This window comes from Leucoraja erinacea, chromosome 1 (genome assembly GCF_028641065.1).
Source record: "Leucoraja erinacea ecotype New England chromosome 1, Leri_hhj_1, whole genome shotgun sequence".
NCBI lineage: Eukaryota > Metazoa > Chordata > Chondrichthyes > Rajiformes > Rajidae > Leucoraja > Leucoraja erinaceus.
In genome coordinates, this window is record NC_073377.1 from 42060077 (window position 1) to 42081187 (window position 21111).

Sequence of the window (21111 nt, forward strand, 5' to 3'; positions counted from 1 at the left end):
CAAATAGCAAATGGAGTTTAACCTGAACAAGTGTGAGGTGTTGCACTTTGGGAGATCAAATACAAGGAGAAAATATACAATTAATGGCATGACCATTTACAAAAGGATCTTGGGTTCTAAGTTCATAACTCCCTGAGAGTGGCAACCACAAGTAGATAGAGTGGTAAAGAAGGCATATGGTATACTTGCTCTCATAGATCAACCTATTCAGTATAGAAGTTACGATGTCTTTATGCAGCTTAATAGGACTTTGGTTTGGCCTTAGTTGGAGTTTTGCGTGTAATTCTGATCACTCCATTATAGGAATAATGTGTAATTGTGGGCTTTGGAAGGGGTAGGATAAGGACCCACAATCTGATTGTGGACTTTGGAAGGGGTAGGATAGGGACCCACAATCCCATTTATATCAACATGGTGGAAAGGTTTAAAAACTTCAAATTCCTGGGCGTGCATATTTCTGAAGATCTTTCCTGGTCCCAGCACACTGATGCAATTATAAAGAAGGCTCATCAGCGCCCCTACTTCCTGAGAAGATTACGGAGAGCCGGTATGTCAAGGAGGACTCTCTCGAACTTCTACAGGTGCACAGTACAGAACATACTGACTGGTTTCATCATGGCCTGGTACGGCAACTTGAACGTCCAGGAGCTGAAAAAAATGCAGAACATTGTGACCACTGCCCAGTCCCATCATCGGCTCTGACTTCCCCACCATTGAAGGGATCTATCGCAGTCGCTGCCTCAAAAAGGCTGCCAACATCATCAAAGACCCACACCATCCTGGCCACACACTCATCTCTCCGTTGCCATCGGGTAGAAGGTACAGGAGCCTGAAATCTTGAACATCCAGGTTCAGGAACAGCTTTTTCCCCACAGCCATCGGGCCATTAAACACAACATCAAATAAGCTCTGAACAATAACAGTCACACTAAACTTTTATCTCCTGTTCTGTATTATGTTTACATATTCTGTTGTAAACATAACAAGGGGTCACAGTTTAAGGATAAGGGGGAAATCTTTTAGGACCGAGATGAGGAAAACATTTTTCACACAGAGAGTGGTGAATCTCTGGAATTCTCTGCCACAGAAGGTAGTTGAGGCAAGTTCATTGGCTATATTTAAGAGGGAGTTAGATGTGGCCCTTGTAGCTAAAGGGATCAGGGGGTATGGAGAGAAGGCAGGTACAGGATACTGAGTTGGATGATCAGCCATGATCATATTGAATGGCGGTGCAGGCTCGAAGGGCCGAATGGCCTACTCCTGCACCTATTTTCTATGTTTCTATGTGCTGCAGCAAGCAAGAATTTCACATTTAAAGTATTTGTTTTATTTTCAACATAATCACTAGGAGAACAATTTGTTACGTAAGTGATCACTGGGCTCAGTTTTCAACTTTCCACAAAGAACATGGAATCGAGATGGACCAGTTTTATTCTCTAGAAAAGTTGCAAGTGGAATTTGATGAGCTTTTTCTTCGGGCAGTGCTACATGTATTAAAAGCAAAAAGGTAGGTGGATGTTAAAATAGATATGTGCTGAGAATCCATTTTAATTTCAGAATTTTTAATTTTTCCTATTTTTCAATGTTCTTATGTGGTCTAATTGTAGAGATAAATTGGTTGAGTCTTAATGTGGGTGTGCATACAGGTAGTTCTGCTATAACATGGTCGTTGCTTTCTTTAGAAACCTCATGATATGGAAAATCTAATTATAAAACGATTGTCACACGAGTTCTCCAACTAGTTTCACTCTCCTGATTAATTTTACTGACAGTAAACCTCGTTGTCACCTTCCCCTCAGCTAACAATGAACCATTCTATATTTTTTTAGCATCGTCTGCTTTGTTCTGTCATTTTCACACCTTATCCTTCCATATCTCGTCTCCCTTGCCCCTGACTCTGTCTGAAGAAGGGTCCCGACCCAAAATGTAACTCATTCCATTTCTTGCAGAGATGCCTATCCCGCAGACTTACCCCAGCACTCTGTGAAGCGTCCTCTGTCCATGTTCTCCAGAGATGCTGCCAGACCCGCTGAATTACTCCAGCATTTTGTGCCTATCTTCGTTGTAAAACAGCATCTGCAGTTCCTTCCTACTCAAATATTGATCTCTCTAACTTCAAGTAACCTTTGCATCCTCTCTCTCTCTCTCTCTCTCTCTCTCTCTCTCTCTCTCTCTGTTCCTCCCCCACCCTAGTCGTCGTCCTGAGTTTCGCTTTCTGTATAACTCGTTATCATGTGTACGAAGGAACTGTGGACTTTACTGGACTTTACCTTGCACTAAACTTTATTCCCTTTATCCTGTATCTGTACACTGTGGACAGCTCACTTGTAATCATGTATAGTCTTTCCGCTGACTGGTTAGCGAGCAACAAAAGCTTTTCACTGTACCTCGGTACACGTGACCACTGATGTTGGGGAAGTCCAGAACAAGGGGACACAGTTTAAGAATATGGGGTTGGCCATTTAGGACTGAGATGAGGAAAAACGTTTTCACCCAGAGAGTTGTGAATCTGTGGAATTCTCTGCCACAGAATGTAATGGAGGCCAATTTACTGGATGTGTTTGAGAGAGTTAGATTTAGCTCTTAAGGATAACGGAATCAAGGGATATGGGGGGGAAAAGCAGGAACGGGGTACTGATTTTAGATGATCAGCCATGATCATATTGAATGGCGGTGCTGGCTCGAAGAGCTGAATGGCCTACTCGTGCACCTATTTTCTATGTTTATATGCATGTGATGCTGCTCCAAGCACGATTTTTCAATGTACCTCACTGTATTCGTGCAAATAACAATAAACAAACACGGTTGGAGTGTCAATAGAAGTGATTCTTTTCAATTTCAATAGCCAACTGCAGTGTAGTTGACATACTGGATTGTTAAGAGACAATAGTGGCTGATTATTGCGCGGGGTCAAGAGCTTTAGAAAGAGTGTTTTTCTTTTCAAGGCAGCTTTCTTTTCTGCTTGTCAATTTCCGCAGTTACTTTTAAGTGGTTCACTAATTCTCGATAGAAATCACATTATAACCAATTTGGCCCATGTAATACTAAAAATGTTCCCTAATTCATCACGTTTGCATTATCAAAATATGTGTTGTAACAGAACTACCTGCATGTATCCACATTATGATTCTGGGAGTGGTTCATAATGGGAAGGACAAGTGAACCGCTGCAAGTGTCTTCCCTCATGCAAATGTCCCTGGTTGTTGAACTTCTAGTTACTATCAGTTGGCTGTGATGGACAGGTTATGCCTTTTGCATGCTCAACACCAAACACTTGAAATAGATGCTCATGGGAAGAATATTTGTTTTAAACTGCAATGTTGGAAATAAGAAATAGAAATAGAAAACGCTGGATAGCTTGTTAGATAGTATTTGTCGAAAGAAAAGCAGGTACCATTTCACGTCCAGGCTCCATCCTCTGAGCCCTGAGGTCTCAGAAATGAAATGTTAACTGTTTCCCTTTCCACAAATGCTGCCTGACCTGCAGAGATTTTCCTGTATTTTTTATCATAGGAAGAGATTACCAGGCAAACAATTAAAAAATATTCAAGAACATACTTAGTCTCCTTGGAAAATTGTAACATCCCCACAGGCTAATAATATATCTCCATGACTGCTCAAAGTGGAGATAAATTTTCATGATATAATTCAGCATTTTGAAACTCTGCACTGAGAGCACACAGTGGCCCTGTGTATAAAGGTGTAGGAATGTATCACGCCACAAACACCTGCTGTAGATGCATTTCCCACATTAGCCATTGGACACCACAGAACCCACCATAAAGTGGTTTATGTTTATTATTGCTATGCAGTGAGGTACAAAAGCTTTGTTTTGCATGCTATTGAAACAGGTCAGATGTACCATAAAGAGATATAATCAGTTCAAACTCAAGTACAATAGATAGAACAATGGGGAAGATACGGAGTATAAAATGTATTTCGCAGCATGAGGCTGAAGAAATCCGAAACATCACCCATTCCTTTTCTCAAGAGATGCTGCCTGTCCTGCTGAGTTACTCCAGCATTTTGTGTCTATCTTTGATTTAGACCAGCATCTGCAGTTCTTTACTATTGATAGTTCTCAGTATTGTTGCACATCAGTTCCTTAGATAAAATCAAATGTCCAAAATGGAGTAGAGTAGAGGTGAATCGGACAGTGCCCTATCCCATATGAGCGTTCAGAAGCCTGATGCAGAAGGGAAGAAACAGTTCCTGAGCCTGATTGTGTGTGCTTACAAGCTTCTGCACCTTCTGCCGGACGGGAGCAGGAAGAACATCTGGTCATTGTGATGGACCAAGGTACATCTACAACTCCATGCAATTTCTTACAGTCTTGGGCAGAGCTGTTCCCAGACAAAGCTGTGATGCAACTTGACAGAATGCTTTCTCTGGTGCATCTATAGAGGTCTGTGAGAGCACTGGAGACATTTTGAAATTCCCAAGTCTCCTCGGGATGTGAAGGTGTCGGGTCATAAGGTCATAAGCGATAGGAGCAGAATTAGGCCATTTGACCCATTAAGTCTACTCTGCCATTCAATCAAGGCTGATCTATATCTTGCTCTTAACCCCATTCTCCTGCCTTCTCCACATTAGTGTGCCTCCTTGGCTGATGCATCAATGTGGTTGGTCCACGACAGATCATATTGACGTCATATTAACGTCAAGGAACCTAAAGTTCTCAACCATTTCCACATCTGCACCATAGATACTGAACAGCCCGTGTACTCCTTCATGCTTCCTGAAGAGGAAGACGAGCTCCTTCAACTTGCTGAAAATGAGGAAGAGATTATTGTCCTGACATCATGTTACTGTGATCTGTCTCCTTCGTCTTGTGATTCGTGATTCGGCTCACCGCGGTGGTGTCACTCACTGCAAACTTGTAGATGGAAGTAGAGCCAAATTTAGCCTTGCACTCTGGAGTATAAAGGGAGTATAGTAGAGGGCTGAAAAAGGCATTCATGCAGGGCACTGCTGTTGAGAGTTATTGTGGAGGAAATGTTGTCACCTATCCTCACTGAGGTCTGTGGGTCAGCAAAGTCGGGGATCCACTGGCAGAGAGGGGAGCTGATTCCTAGGTCCCTAAATTTGGAGATGAGTTCAGGAAGCATGGTGGAGTTCAGGGCCTAATTAGCATCAATGGTGCAGATGTGGAAATGGTTGAGAGCGTCAATTTCCTCGGCAATGGGATTATAGTATTAAAGGCAGAGCTATAGTCAATTCAATGAAAGTCTAACATAGGTCCTTGTTGCCTGGGTGTTCCAGAAATTAGTTTAGGAGTTCAGAAATGAGCCAGGGAGATGGCGACTGCTGTGGATGTGTTGCAACAGTAACCACACTGCAGTGGATCAAGGCTGGCTGGGAAGCTGGAGTTAATGTGCATCATCACCAGTCTCTCGAAGCATTTCATGTTGGTGGATGTCAGAGCCACTGGACGATAGTCATTAAGGCACGCTATCCCACTTTTCTTCAGCACAGGGATGACAGTGGTCTTTTTGAAGCAATTGGGGACCTCAGAATGGAGTAGCGAGAGGTTAAATATGCCTGTTAATACTTCTGCCAGCTGATCCACACAGGTCCTGAAGACGCAGTTGCTTTCCATAGATTCTCAAGAAATCCACCTCACTATCTGTTGGTAGGGGGCACACACAGGACCGGCGGGGTAAGTAGCATTCCACCGCCGACCTTCTGTTCAAAGATGGCATAGAATGAATTGAGTTCGTTGGGAGGGACCTATTGTTGCCAGCGACCCTGCCTGCCTTCACTTTGTAGCCTATTATATCGAGCAAACCCTGCCACAATCTACAGGTATCCAGGTCATTACCTCGAGACCAGCTTAGTCTGGAATTCCCTCTTGGCATTCTTATTTGGCTCTGCAAAAGTTGTAGATAGATTTATTGTACCGCTCGGGATTGCTTGATTTGAATGTTGCAGACTTGGACTTCACCTGGGAGTGGACCTCACAGTTCATCCATGGTTTCCGCTTAAGAAATACACGTATCAATGTATTTGGTACACAGTGCTCTACACATTGGCTGATAAAGTCTGTGACAACAGTGGCATATTCACCTAGGTTAGCCTGCAGATTCCTTGAATACGGACCAGTCCATTGCCTCTTAAAGCAGTATAGAAGCAAATGATATTCTATACCAAAGGACTGCCCTAGAAACGTATATCTACTATGCTTGATCTCATTCTGTCTTGCTGCCATGTGTAGATATAAAGAACTGTAGATGCTGGTTAATACACAAAAGGACACAAAATGCTGGAGTACCTCAGCAGGTCAGGCAGCATCTCTGAAGAACATGGATAGCGACGTACACCTATTAAAATGTACCAGGGCGTGTGTACAAGATTGACACAGCCCAAAGCTTAATTAGTGCTTGGAGGGTTGGAATGCTAGTAACTGGGCACAAAAGCGAGTACAGGCAGTTGATGCTTTGAGGGTTGATGGCTGGCACTTGGTCTTTGGTCAAGAAGCAGAACATAATACTGTCAGAACTGTTTGGGAATTAAATTAACCTTCTAGTATACATTCTAATCCAATATTTATTAGATCTACATTACTCTAGGATGCCAAAAGTCAGAGAATAACATTTTTATTTTGCGATTTCTTGGCACTTTAGATAGATAGATAGATAGATAGATAGATAGATAGATAGATAGATAGATAGATAGATAGATAGATAGATAGATCCTTTATTGTCATTCAGACCTTACGGTCTGAACGAAATTATGTTGCCTGCAGTCATACACAGAATCAATAATAACAAAACAGGTTGGGAATTTTGGCTTTTCACCACAGTGATGCCACCAAGAAACCTCCTCAAAGCAGATGAGGCTGGAAACTCTTCTACATTCTGCATTGTGTAGAATGTGAGAATATCGAGGGATTATGCGCGAAACTACATTCTGAGAGTGCAAGCTCAAGCTTAAAGGTAACCTCCGTTGGTGATCTCTAATGCCGAGCAAAGCCAGAAAGCAGTGTTCTCCGATTTCCGAGTTACATTTAAAGCAGTATAGCAGATAGGGGAACGGTCCGCCGCCCCAGCTCCATTTGTCCCGCAGTCTTTCGCACCGGGCCGCTAGATATGGTTTCTACTGCAATTATCAATGTCCATTTGCATACAAATTATTTTTAGAGACAACAGTAAATATTTACCACTACAAACACACCTTGGTGATTTAGATAAACAATCAGGAGTTTGGTGACTGTCGCAAATCTTTTAAGTATAAGACACAAAAATTCTCAAAGCAGGTAGAAATTTGGCTTTTCATGTCTTCCATCCATTTTTTAAAATCTCGTATCAAAGCCAATGATGGATGGAAAAATTCTACATTCTGCATTGTTGTACAGGGCCCTGTGAGAATACACCTGGATTATGCGCTGAACTACATTCTGATGAGTGCAAGATCAAGCTTAAAGGTAATGCAAAAATTTGGCATCTCTAATGCATTTGAGCAGACCTTTTCTGAGCAGTGTTTATGAAAATTTGATTTCATTTCTATGTTGTTACATTTAAAGCAGTTTAGTAGATAGAGGAACAGTGTCATTATTGTTTGCTTTATCTACATTTGCTTTCTTTCCACTAATATAATGGTTTCTACTGCAATTATCAATGTCCATTTGCATACAAATTATTTTTAGAGACAACAGTAAATATTTACCACTACAAACGCACCTTGGTGATTTAGATAAACAATTAGGAGTTTGTGACTGTCACAAATAGTATTCCAAAAATTCTCAAAGCAAGTAGAAATTTGTTGAACATCAATGATTCCATCCATTTTTTAAATCTCGTATACCTAAGAACCACATCTAACTTACCTTAATGTATAGCCAATGAATGGATAGACTAGGTCTTCTGCAGTTGTAGAGGGCCCAGTGAGATTCACCTGGAGTATTGTGTGCAAAAAGGGTCTCTCCTCATCTTGGTTTTAAACATTTCCCTATTGAAGGAGTGCAGCTTAAAGGTAATTCCCGGGATGGTGGGACTGTCCCCAACATCGGAAGCAATGGAGCTGCTGGGCTTGAATACTCTGCAATTCAGAAGGATGAGAGGGAATCTTATTTAGACATATAAGATTATTAAAGACACTAGGATGTCACTTGACTTGTGGTCTTAGTTATAGGGGGTGGCTGGGACATTTTTCTTTGGATCGTAGGAATCATTGAGGAGTGACCTTATTGAGGTGTATAAGATCGTGAGGGCCATGAATAAAGCGAGCGCTCACTCTCTTTCTCCCAGGGTAGAGGATTCTAAAACCAGAGGACGCAGAATTAATGTGAGAGGGGAGAGATTTATGAGAGACCACGGGTCCTACTTTTTCATTAGGAGGGTAGTCCATAACTGGATTGAGCTATCTGAGGAAGTTATAGAAGCATATACAATTACAACTTTCAAAAGACTTTTGGACGGATATACGAATAGGAAGTCTATAGCAGAATATGGGCATATGGGACTACCCTCGAATGCCAATTTGATTAGCTTGGACAAGGTGGGCTGGATAGACTATTTCCATGTTGGACAGCTCTATTGCTCTGTGACTCTTAACAGCAGGTTAGAAAGATGATGTATTACTGGTGTAAAATCTGCAACAGTCTAACCAAGTTTGTGTCTTTACATACAGAATTTCCACTCAAATGTTCATGTTCGTGCCTTCATCTATCAGATTAATACGACAATAATCGGTGCAATATTGTAGGCGAGCTAGCCTCAATTATTGCTACTGAACTAGTAGTTCAGACATTTGAGCATAAATCGTACATTGTGAAATTAAATTTAATACATCTCTTCATTTGTGACGTAGCACCAGAATAAATTAAAATCAAAACTATTCTGCATACATCTCGTATCAACCAAGGTCTCTCACAAAAATGACTTTTTTTTGGCCTCAACTTGTTCTGGCTTCAGGTGGTTGAAACCCCAAACAAACGTATCCCTAGCCCAAGTGGACCGGCATTGTCCCCACATCCCGAGAATAAATAAAATCTGTATAGAAGGTAAAACTATTACTTCGATTAACACTAGGCTTTCCTGGAGTACTCATTTAAGAAAAAAAAAAATTTCCAGCCCTTCCTGAGAAATTTAGTTTTAAGTGAATAGAAGTTTAAATACACATCATGTCTTGTAAGAGGTTTGACATATAATTTTAGGAAGAGCCATTGATCTTTCATTTTACTGGCATTTTACTAATCCCATGTTGTGATAGCATGCAAGTTCTGCTTTCTGAAAATTACATTTTGTGTTCCTGCTTCAAGAAAATAAAATATAGAACAGTATAGCACAAGAAAATGCCCTTCAGCCCACCATGTCTATGACGAACATGATGCCAAGACAAACTCATAACTATCTGCACATAACCCATAACCATCCATTCCACCATCCCTGACAGCATGCTCCGGCCACTCGCACCCTCTGTATAAAAAAAATTTGCCACACACATTTTCTCACCTCAAAGCTCTGCACTCTAGTACTTCATTTTTCCATGCTGGGTAAATGGTTCTGACCGTCTACCCTGTTGATGCCTCTCATAATATGAGATACTTTTATTTTAACACAGATCCAGAGCACAAAGAAAAGTTTGAACAGTGCCTGTCCAACATTACAAGCTCAGACGGAATATGTCTTCTCACCACATTTGCACACATGACCCACTCAACAAAAGAAAATGTGGATCAAGAATTTGTGAAGATAGTTGCTTTAGAAATATATGAGGTATGTACATTGTTTATAAATTGAAGATTCTGTTAAAAAGCATTAAGATTTGTTTTACAATTTTAAGGAAAAATAATTAACTTGTGTAAGAGCAGTGCTCTATGACTAAAATATGTAATCAGAAAGATGTAATAATTAATGAGCCATTTTAATGTTTATAGTTAGTTTCGTTGAGGGATAATCAGAAAGATGATATTGTTCATGTGTTTATATCTGCGATCCCAAATTATAACATAACTAATATACTATCTTTGAGAAGGATCAAGAATGCTGTAGTGCATTTTTACTTGTTAACTTGTATTAAGTCTTTGTCAGAATGTATGCCAAAGGTAATATTTGGTAAATTCATTGGCCTTGCTTCACCTGATGGTATACTGGACAAATGTGTCAGATTGTTTAATATTATTTTGAACAGACCACAAGTTACATTTGTAACTTCTGAGTAGTGTTCAAGGGAGGTTTCTTCTTCACCGTATTGTCAGATCAATTGGGAAGAATTGCTAAATTAAATGGTGGGAACAGGCGTCAGTAGGAGAATGCATGAGGTAAAATTATTCACTGGTAATGGCACAGAATGATGTCAGTGCCCTCCAAAAGTACCAATACCACCAGGGGCGCCGCCGGTGCGATGGCTGCTCCGCCGGCAGTCTGGTCGTTTTTTCATTCTTTATGTTATTTTTAGTGTTTGTTAAAAGTTTGTTTTAATGTTCTTCGGTTTGTCTTATGTGGGGAGAGGGGGAGGAGATCAGGGGAAACTTTTTTTCGAGTCCTTGCCTTGCAGGAGATGTGATTAATTTTTGGATCACATTCTCCGGCGCGCTCTGCGGCCTTCCATCGATGGAGCTGGAAGCCTCCTTGGAGTGACTTTAAGCCCTATCGCGGGGCACGAACTTAACATCGGACCTGATCCCTTGCCTGAGATCGCTCCCACCGTGGCCATCTCGGACTTTACCATCAAATGCTCGCAGCCTCGGGAGAGGCTAGTCGGGAGCTCCAACGTCGCGGAAGGTTCGACCAGCCCCGACACGAGGTTCAATTGCCGGCGCGGGGGAGCTGACATCCTCCCGATGCAGGAGCTGATCGTCTCGACGAGGAGGGCCAAAACGCCTCCGGCTTCAGGAGTCAAGATCATCCCATCAACGGGGGCTCGAGGCCCACGACCGAGGACGAACTAAGGGAAGAGACTTGAATTTTATTTCGCCTTCCATCACAGTGAGGAATGTGTAGGAGTCACTGTGGTGGATGTTCATGTTAAAATGTGTTTTTGAGTGATCTGTTGCTTTTAATTGCATGACTGACCCGGCAAATGAAATTCCTCGTATGTTGCAAAACATACTTGGCGAATAAAATGCGATTCTGATTCTGATAATGTTTGGAACAAAGACCCATCATTTATTTATAAACCTCTGTACTCCACAATTTGAGATTTGTAATAGAAAAAAATCACATGTGGTTAAAGTGCTCATTGTCAGATTTTATTAAAGGCCATTATTATGCATTTTGGTTTCACCATGTAGAAATTACAGCTGTGTTTATACATGGTCCGCCAATTTCAGGGCACCATAATGTCCGGGGCACATGGCTTCACAGATGTTTGTAATTGCTCAGGTGTGTTTAATTGCCTCCTTAATGCGGGTATAAGAGAGCTCTCAGCACCTAGTCTTTCCTCCAGTCTTTCCATCACCTTTGGAAACATTTATTGCTGTTTAGCAACATGAGGACCAAAGTTGTGCCAAAGAAGCCATTATGAGACTGAGAAACAAGAATAAAACCGTTAGAGTCATCAGCCAAACCTTAGGCTTACCAAAATCAACTCTTTGGAACATCATTAAGAAGAAAGAGAGCACTGGTGAGCTTACTAATGGCAAAGGGCCTGCAGGCCAAGGAAGACCTCCACAACTGATGACAGAAGAATTCTCTCTATAATAAAGAAAAATACCCAAATGCCTGTCTGACAGATCAGAAACACTCTTCAAGAGTCAGGTGTGAATTTGACAATGACCACTGTCTGCAGAAGACTTCATGAACAGAAATACAGAGGCCACGCTGCAAGATGCAAACCACTGGTTAGCCGCAAAAATAGATGGCCAGGTTACAGTTTGTCAAGAAGTACTTAAAAGAGCAACCGCAGTTCTGGAAAAAGGTCTTGTGGACAGATGAGACGAAGATGAACATATCAGAAATGGCAAGAGCAAAGTATGGAGGAGAGAAGGAACTGCCCAAGATCAAAAGCACACCACCTCATCTGTGAAACACTGTGGTGGGGGTGTTATGGCCTGGGGATGTATGGCTGCTGAAGGTACTGGTTCACGTATCTTCATTAATGATACAACTGCTGATGGTTGTAGCATAATGAATTCTGAAGTGTATAGTAGTAGGCCCCCTCGGTCATGACTGACCATGGGTGATGCACCCTATTTATTGGCTGCTTGCTCCAAACCTTGGCTAGAGCAGCATCGTTTGTGGCTGAAGAGACCAATGCGGGAGTGACAGTCTCTGTGGCAAAGGTCACATTTGTGTGTGGTCTCTGGTTTGTTGAAGTTGCTGCGCCCCTTTCTGCGTGCCCGCTTGTCTGCCGCTGCGTTCATCATTTTCTCTTCCCTCGTTTTGAGATGTTGGTTCAGGGTACCTCTCCACCTCATGCGGTCAGCCGCAACGCTCTCCCAGGACTCCACATCGATGTCGAGTTCCTTCATATCTCCCTTGCAGACATCCTTGTAACGTAGCTGGGGGCGGCCGATAGCTTTCCTCCCAGTTGTCAGCTCTCCATAGAGGATGTCTTTTGGAATACGGCCATCCTCCATGTGATGGACATGGCCCAGCCACCGCAGTCTGCGCTGCCTGAGTAGAGTGTACATATTGGGAAGGCCAGGGCGAGACAGGATCTCGGCGTTTGACACTCTGTCTTGCCAGGATATGCCCAGGATATGGCGGATGTTTCACAGGTGGAAGGTATTGAGTCTTCTTTCCTGCCTGGCATATGTAGTCCATATCTCACTGCCATATGGCAGTGTGCTGTTGATATAGGCGTTGTAGACCGCGATCTTTGTCTTCACCGTCAGCTATGGGTTGGTCCACACTCAAGTTGTGAGGCGTGCGAGAGTTGTGGCTGCCTTCCCGATTTCTGCATCCAAAGATGGACAGTATAGACACATCCTAACTGCTCAAGTTCAAACAAATGCCTCAAAACTCATTGGTCGGCGGTTCATTTTACAGCAAGACAATGATCAGAAACATACTGCTAAAGCAACAAAGTTTTTCAAAGCTACAAAATGGTCAATTCTTGAGTGGCCAAGTCAATCACCTGATCTGAAACCAATTGAGCATGCCTTTTATATGCTGAAGAGAAAACTAGAAGGGGACTAGCCCCCAAAACAAGCACAAGCTAAAGATGGCTGCAATACAGGCTTGGCAGAGCATCACCAGAGAAGACGCCCAGCAAATGGTGATGTCCATGAATTGCAGATTTCAAGCAGTCATTGCATGCAAAGGATATGCAACAAAATACTAAACATTTAAGGAAGAACTGCAGATGCTGGAAAAATCGAAGGTAGACTAAAATGTTGGAGAAACTCAGCGAGTGAGGCAGCATCTATGGAGCGAAAGAAAAGGTGAAATTTCGGGTTGAGACCCTTCTTCAGACTGATGTGGAGGTGGGGGGGCGGGAAGAAGAAAGGAAGAGGCGGAAACAGTAGGCTGTGGGAGAGCTGGGGAGGGGAAGGAGGGAGAAAGCAAGAACTACCTGAAATTCGAGGTCAATGTTCATACCACCGGGTGTAAACTGCCCAAACAAAATATGAGGTGCTGCTCCTCCAATTTGCGGTGGGATTCACTCTGACCATGGAGGAGGCCCTGGACAGAAAGATTGGATTCGGAATAGGAGGGGGAATTGGGCCACTGGGAGATCAGGTTGGTTAGTGCAAACCGAGCGGAGGTGTTGGGTGAACGATCGCCAAGCGTACGCTTGGTCTCACCGATGTAGAGCAGCGGATGCAATAGATGAGGTTGGAGGAGGTGCAGGTGAACCTCTGCTACACTTATCGCAGGTAAAACGACAAGTGTAGCATTTCCTGTGGTTGCAAGGGAATGTATCAGGGAAAGGGATGGTTTGGGTGGGATGGGGGCGAATTGACCAGGGAGTTACGGAGGGAGCCGTCTCTGCGGTCGCTGCGGAAAATACTAAACATGACTACTTTCATTTACGTGTACCCGAAACATTATGGTACCCTGAAATGGGGGGGCTATGTATAAACACTGCTGTCATTTCCACATGGTGAAACCAAAATGTATATAAATGGCCTTATTAAAATCTGACAATGTGCACTTTAACCACATGTGATCTTTTTCTATTACAAATCTCAAATTGTGGAGTACAGAGGCAAATCTCAAATTGTGGAGTACAGAGGCACATTATGGAGGGTACTGTGGATGTCATCAGCTAAAAGATGGACAGAAAGATTGTAGAACGATCATGCAATTTCTTGTATATGTAAAATATTCCTTTTTTTCCCCCATTTAGGTAGCTTATGTAAGTCCTTCCACTCGAGAATCATTTTCCAAAGTTGGCCGTGAACTTCTGGCCACAATTTCAACAGCACATCCTCATGTAATTTCTATACTTCTGGATCGTGTACAAGAAAGCATTGATAAAGTTGGTATGGTATGTTGAATAATCTGCCAATGTACATAAACTGCTGATTCTATTTCAAGAGGCAAGAGTGTTTAACTGCATATGTACCAACAATGGAATAATGAAATTCTTATTTGCAGCAGCATAACATGCCTGTAAACACAATGCTCATTGATACCATAAAATAAACAAAAAAATCAATAATTTAATACTTTAGTGCAAAAAAGCCTAAAGTCCTTAGTGCAACTGCAACAGTTCATAGTTTAATTACTGTTTTGTCATGTTCAAGAGCCTGATGGTTGTTGGGAAGAAGCTACTCTTGAACCTGGTGGTCATGGTATTCAGACTTTTATACCACCTTCCCGATGGTAGGAGCGAAATGAGAACGTTACGTGGGTGGTGTGGGTCTTTGATACTGTTTGCCATTTTACGCGTCCTACAGATCAGTTAGCAGATACAGCTTGGAAACAGGTTGTTCAGTTTACCGAATCCACGGCGAGCATCAATCACCAGTTCACACTGTTCTATGTTATCCCACTTTCTCATCCACTCCCTATTTATTAAGGCCAATTTTACACAGGCATTTAACCTGTGATGCAGCCTGTTAATATGCTCTCTACTGTACACCTGTAGAAATTCAAGAGAGTATTCATCGACATGCAAAATCTTTTCAATCTTCTAAGGAAGTAAAAGCGTTGATGGGTTTTCTTTATGATTGCATTAATGTGCTAAGTCCAGGGCAGATTTTCAGAGATATGCACACCCTGGAAATTAGATGTTGTTTATTCTCTCCAACGCCAACCTGTTGATGAGGATACTGGATCCTCAACTTCCCTCTTCTATAGTCAACAATCAGTTCCTTGGGCTTACTAACATTGAGAGCAAGGTTGTTGTTCCGGCGCCATTCAATCAGATTACCAATCTCTCTCGTATACTCCGACACATCATGACCCATTATTGGTCCAACAATGATGGTACACCATTGTTTTATGAACCTGACCAGGCACGCCATCAGCAGACAATGTCCAAGGGTTAACCCACATAATGGATCTTCTGACATCGACCTTGATATGACTGAGATTGCCATGTCTTAGGAAGTTATGGGGACCCAAGAAGGCACATTAGTGTTCGACCTTTTGAAATGTGCATGGAATTTGTGATTCTAAGCCGTTAAACAAAAACTTGGAGAAGTCATAAAAGAGGAGAGTTGTGGTGGTGGAACATTGTTTTTTCAGACTGTGGTGTGCCTCGACGATGGTGCTGTGCTCATTGTGGTCTGTTGTATATATCAACAATTTGGATGAAAATGTACAAGCAGGCACGACAAGGTTCCACATGGTAGGCTGCTATGGAAGGTTAGATCACTTGGGATCCAAGGAGAGATAGCTGATTAGATAGAAAAGTGGCTTCAAGGAAGGAAGCGGAGGGGATGGTGGAAGGTTGCTTCTCTGACTGGAGGCCTGTGACTAGTGGTGTGCCTCAAGGTTTGCTGTTGGGCCCGTTAATGTTTGTCATCTATATCAATGATTCGGATGAGAACATACACGGCAAGATTAGCAAGTTTCCAGATGATACAAAAGTGGGTGGCTATGCAGATAGTTGTGAAAAATTGCAACAGGATTTTAATCGATTGGCAAGGTGGGCTGAGGAATGGTTGATGGAATTTAATACAGAGAAATGTGAGGTGTTGTATTTTGGTACGTCGAACCTTGGCAGAACCTTTACGGAGAATGGTAGGGCCCTGGGGGATGTTGTAGAGCAGAGGGGTCCAAGCGAACAAGGGCATAATTTCCTGAAAGTTGCATCAGAGGCGTTCCAACCTTGCTAGTAATGAAGGATTGAAAAATGTTTCAGCACGAGTTGGGTCAATTAAAGCCTTGGAAGTGGTTCAAGTAGATATTGAATGAAGAAGATCTTCATTTTAAACATTCAATATAAATATATATTTTAAACGTTTTATATAAAAGTGAGAGATGATGAGTGACATCATAATTATAACCTATCTTGTTAACTGTTATGCAGTCCATTATGATAAATGTCTGCTTTGCTAGTAAATGTTCCACATGAGGTGACTGAGGAATTGATCATAATTGCTAGTTCATGGAGGGAGATCTCACAATTTTTCAAGAGCCTAACTTTGGAAGTCAAGGAAAACAGCAAAATAAATTACCCTTAACTGAGCCTAAATTAATACAGCTTTGATTCTGCATCTCATTTGACTTGATATCGGGGAGAAAAAAAAGCTCTTTGTTTACAAGGAATGCAATAAGAGAGAACTGAAAATGCATGACACTAATCATCTTCTGAAAGTAAAAAACCATCACAAATATGCACTTCTATTACTTTTGCTTTACAACTAGAGTAAAGATAGAATGGAATGTCCTGCCGCTTTGTAATTTGTTCTGCCTCTAAATTGTACTTCCAATTCAAATATTTGGACAGCAGATTACGGTTGCAAAATGTTCATGAAGTATTTCCAGAATACATTCAATAATTTACCGAAACAAAATAGCAGGTCCTGGAATCAAAATCAGCTGGCACTTGCTATTGATGCCATTGTTATTGATGTATTTCAGGTGATATTGCAAACATTGTTGTCTTACCAAGCAGCATTGTTATTTCTTTTGAAACTTTCTGAGAGCAGTGGAGACCAAATCACTGGATGGATTTAAGAGAGAGTTAGATAGAGCTCTAGGGGCTAGTGGAGTCAAGGGATATGGGGAAAAGGCAGGCATGGGTTATTGATAGGGGACGATCAGCCATGATCAGTGGGGCGACAGATGGCGCAATGGGCTAAGTGTTCGGCTGGCGACCGGAAGGTAGCCGGTTCGAATCACGCTTGGAGTGCATACTGTCGTTGTGTCCTTGGGGCAAGACACTTCACCCACCTTTGCCTGTGTGTAAATGTAATGTAATTATGTGAAGCACTTTGGGGTCAATGCAAGTTGACTAAAAATGTGCTATATAAATAAGATTATTATTATTATTATTATGATCACAATGAAAGGCGGTGCTGGCTCGAAGGGCCGAATGGCCTCCTCCTGCACCTATTTTCTATGTTTCTGGTGTAATGACCTGATTACACCAGTGTTCTTATTTTCTCCCACATTCCAAAGACATGCAGGCCTACGAGTTAATTGGCCTCTGTAAAGTTGCCTCTTCTGTGTAGGAAGTGGATGAGAAAGTGGGATAACATAGATGCTCATAAATTTCAAGATGGCAGTGGATGAAGGATGGGATCCGTACTGGTGAACGGGCTGTGTGCTCACAGAGGTCAAGCGAGTGCAGGGAACAGACATGGCCTGTGGCGGTATGGAGCGATGGAGGACACCAACAAATTGCTAGGCAGGGTCAACCCCTGCAATACAATCAAGTCGAACTATGAATATTTCTGCTATAGAATTACTTTTGATGCCACTTATACACTTGAGTAATAAATGGAAAATCCAACATTGAGAAGATAAAAGAGCAGTACAGGTGCACAACCTTTTATCCGAAAGCCTTGGGACCAGACACTTTTCGTAATTCAGAATTTGTCGGTCTTCGGAATGGAAATTTTTTAGCGTAGATTTTAATGGCTGGCTCAGTGGTAGAGTGCTCGGCTCATATCCGCTAGGTCGCAAGTTTGCGCCTTGATCCTGGCAGTTACTCGGTCGCGAGTTTGAGTCTTCAATGTAGTTTTTTCTTGCAGAATAAATGTTTGTATGAAATGCAGTTTAGGAGAGGTGTACTGACTGTGTGGGCAGAACTTTGGAAGTGATTGCCCACCACTCTTAAAAGCCGCTGTGTCTCCCTGTCCCTGGGATAGCAGGGGGCGATCAAACAGCACAATACCGCCCCCCCCCCCCCCCCAACGCCAGAGGAATCGGTTCCCGGATGGGCCGCTACGGCGACGTGGCAGTTTGCCCACAGCCCGAGCTGCGCCACCCCAAGAACAAGACGTACCTTGCACACCATCAGCTTCTGCCCCTACGTGTTCCTCTGGAGTTGGAGCGGGGCTGGGCTGGAGTTGCTGCTGGCTGTGGGTCTCTGGGATCTCCGTGCTTGCAGTGGGCCTGGGGGTCGCTGTCCCGTTGGTCCTGACGTCTCCGGCCACCCCCTGGACTGGAGCTGAGACTGGTAACTGTACCGCCCTTGCCCCCTCCCTCTGCAACTGCAAACAACCACACTCTCCTGCAAGGGCGGTACAGTTCCCGGAGGATAGCAGGTGGCCGGAGACATCAGGACCAATAGGAACCCGCTCCCCGATACGATGCCCCGAGCTGCGCCCCGTCATCCGCAACCCAGGTTCCTCTGTAGTTGGAGCGGGGCTGGGCTGGGCTGCTGTTGGATGTGGGTCTCTGGGTTCTCCGTGCTTGCAGTGGGCCTGGTGGTCGACGTCCAATTGGTCCTGACGTCTCCGGTGACTGCACTGACCTGTTGCCATCGCCGACGTGAAGACAGTACAAAGCCCCCGCCGCAATATACCCTCACCTTCTCTTTTATGAATGGGGATTTAGTTCCCCTTTCTTCGAGGACCGACCGGAGGTTCCGCTGTCACCTCTGCGGGCCGCCCTCGGTGAAGGTTTTCAAGGACCGAAAAAAATGTCCGCTATTCGGAGGTTTTCGTTATTTCGATCTTCGGATAAAAGGTTGTGCACCTGTATAATAGTTTCACTTTTAATAGCTTGCAAATTTGCAATATTAGTTGAAGAAGGGTCTCGACCCGAGACGTCACCCATTCCTTCTCTCCAGAGATGATGCTTGTCCCACCGAGTTTCTCCTGCTTTTTGTGTGTATCATTAAAAGGAAGGTAAGGGAGGTGTAAAATACATTTCATGATTTCCACTGTCTATGACATTATGCATTGATAGTGCACAATGGTAATTCAGATATAGTTGGGATATAGATTGTTAATATCAGCACATTTTGTAGAAAGAGAAGTACTTCTTAAATTTTGAATTTTGAAAATTTCTTAAATGAAGAAGGGTTTCGGCCCGATACGTTGCCTATTTCCTTCGCTCCATAGATGCTGCTGCAACCGCTGATTTTCTCCAGCTTTTTTGTGTATCTTACTTCTTAAATTTGTCGTTTTCTGATATTGGGATGGACTTTAAGTAATAGAGTTTTATTGTTGTAGGTTTCCTTGTACCTATTTAAAGAACTTCCGCTGCACCTGTGGAAAATAACCTCAGCTGAAATTGGTGTCATCCGTAGCTGGCTTCTGAACCACAATTTATCTACTGCAGAGAACAAACTGGCTTGCATTATTCTTGAAGGACTGAACTGGGGTTTTGATGAACAGGTATGCGAGGGAGGTAAAAGCCTTGTTTTGTTAACGGCTTGACCAAGCTTTGTTATTGATTCTCCAGAGGGCTGAGTGTTTAATAAACTAGGATTGCACAGTTTCCTTAAAGACTCTAGTATTATACCACGCATAGGGTGCAAAGGATGAGTTTTGTTTAAGCTGATCTACACCTCAAAGCCACAACAAATAATTGCCACATCTGAATGCAGGCTTAAATCATTGAGTTCCTTTGCTGACTGGGAATTTTGCATGTTAGGATACGCATGTTAGAATGTTATGTTAGCATGTTAGAATAAGTTCAGATAGTTCCTCGAATACATCAAATTTTTCATGTAGTGCAAACTTTGTTGTTAAATACTGAGAGTCATAGAATAGTACAGTATGCAAACAAGGCACTGGGCCAACGCGTCCATGTCAGCCAGTTGGTACCCTTCTGTACTGAGCTACTCGGGATGTGCCACGTGGCGGCAAAGGCTCCCGGGTTGTGCTGCAGAGCTGGGCGAAGAAATGCCCTGTGGGCCACAGCCACAGTTGGGAATCTCGGAAGCCACCAAGCTCAGCCCGGAAGACCGGATTCGAGGAGGAGGGAGCCACTGGCAATGATGGACGCAAGGAGTGGGCCAGTGGGAGAGGGACTGGGGTATTGCCTCCAGCGCTTTCAATGTCAGGCCCTGGGATACAAAAACGGTCGGGTGAGGAGAGGGCCGTCGGTTCGCAAGCTGAGCCAGTCGAGGGCAATGGAGGAGGCCCTGTAGCAGCATGGGGTTAACTGGATCAGGAGCTGCTCCAATAAAGCACCCACTCCAAGTGACAATAAAGCACCATTGAACCATCTCCATTCCCTGGTATTTGGTTACACAATTTCAGCGTCTCATGTCTGACCACTGGCACTTGTGGAGAGCATCATTGTTCTTATTAACAGAGACCTAAGCAATGTATTTATAAAAAAAATAATTGTGGACCATTCTTTATAAAACATAGGCTCTATCCTTTAATACATTAAAAAGGTATAAAAAATTGTTCCAATTTAACCAAGAAAACAAAATGGAGTTAAAGAATAGCAAATAAAAGATAAAATGATTCTGCAGATCTGCTGGACAGATCAAAGTAGTTCATGCATATAATTGTGTGTCCTGTCTTAACACTTTGATTTATTTTCCAGCAAACAAAACTTGCTCTTGATCCTTCCCTTCACACAGAAGTGGCATTGATGGTTCTAGAAGCATATCAAAAATACCTCACTGACAAACCGTACAGTGGATTTATTTCTGAAAGCTTAAAGCAGGTAATGTGGAAAATTATGTGTTGGGTAATGTTCTAAAATAGACAATTTCTTCTCCTGTTATTATTTTATTGGCAAGGTACTTAGTATGAAAATCTAAATAAATATAGCAAAAATATATAGTACACATATACATTTATAATGTATTCATCCACTCTGGACAATCTTCCAAAAAATTATTTAAAAAGCATCCTTG

The 21111-nt window shown here is 42.7% G+C and overlaps 1 protein-coding gene across 1 annotated transcript in view; it reads left to right on the plus strand.

Moving 5' to 3' along the window:
• Nucleotides 1-21111, plus strand: part of epg5 (ectopic P-granules autophagy protein 5 homolog (C. elegans)) — a 129716-nt gene that overhangs the window by 33185 nt on the left and 75420 nt on the right. The window contains 7 exon segments of the mRNA XM_055633414.1: nucleotides 1349-1507; nucleotides 6776-6906; nucleotides 7394-7423; nucleotides 9562-9716; nucleotides 14236-14376; nucleotides 19466-19630; nucleotides 20796-20918. Of these exon segments, the coding sequence (XP_055489389.1) occupies nucleotides 1349-1507; nucleotides 6776-6906; nucleotides 7394-7423; nucleotides 9562-9716; nucleotides 14236-14376; nucleotides 19466-19630; nucleotides 20796-20918 (904 nt within the window).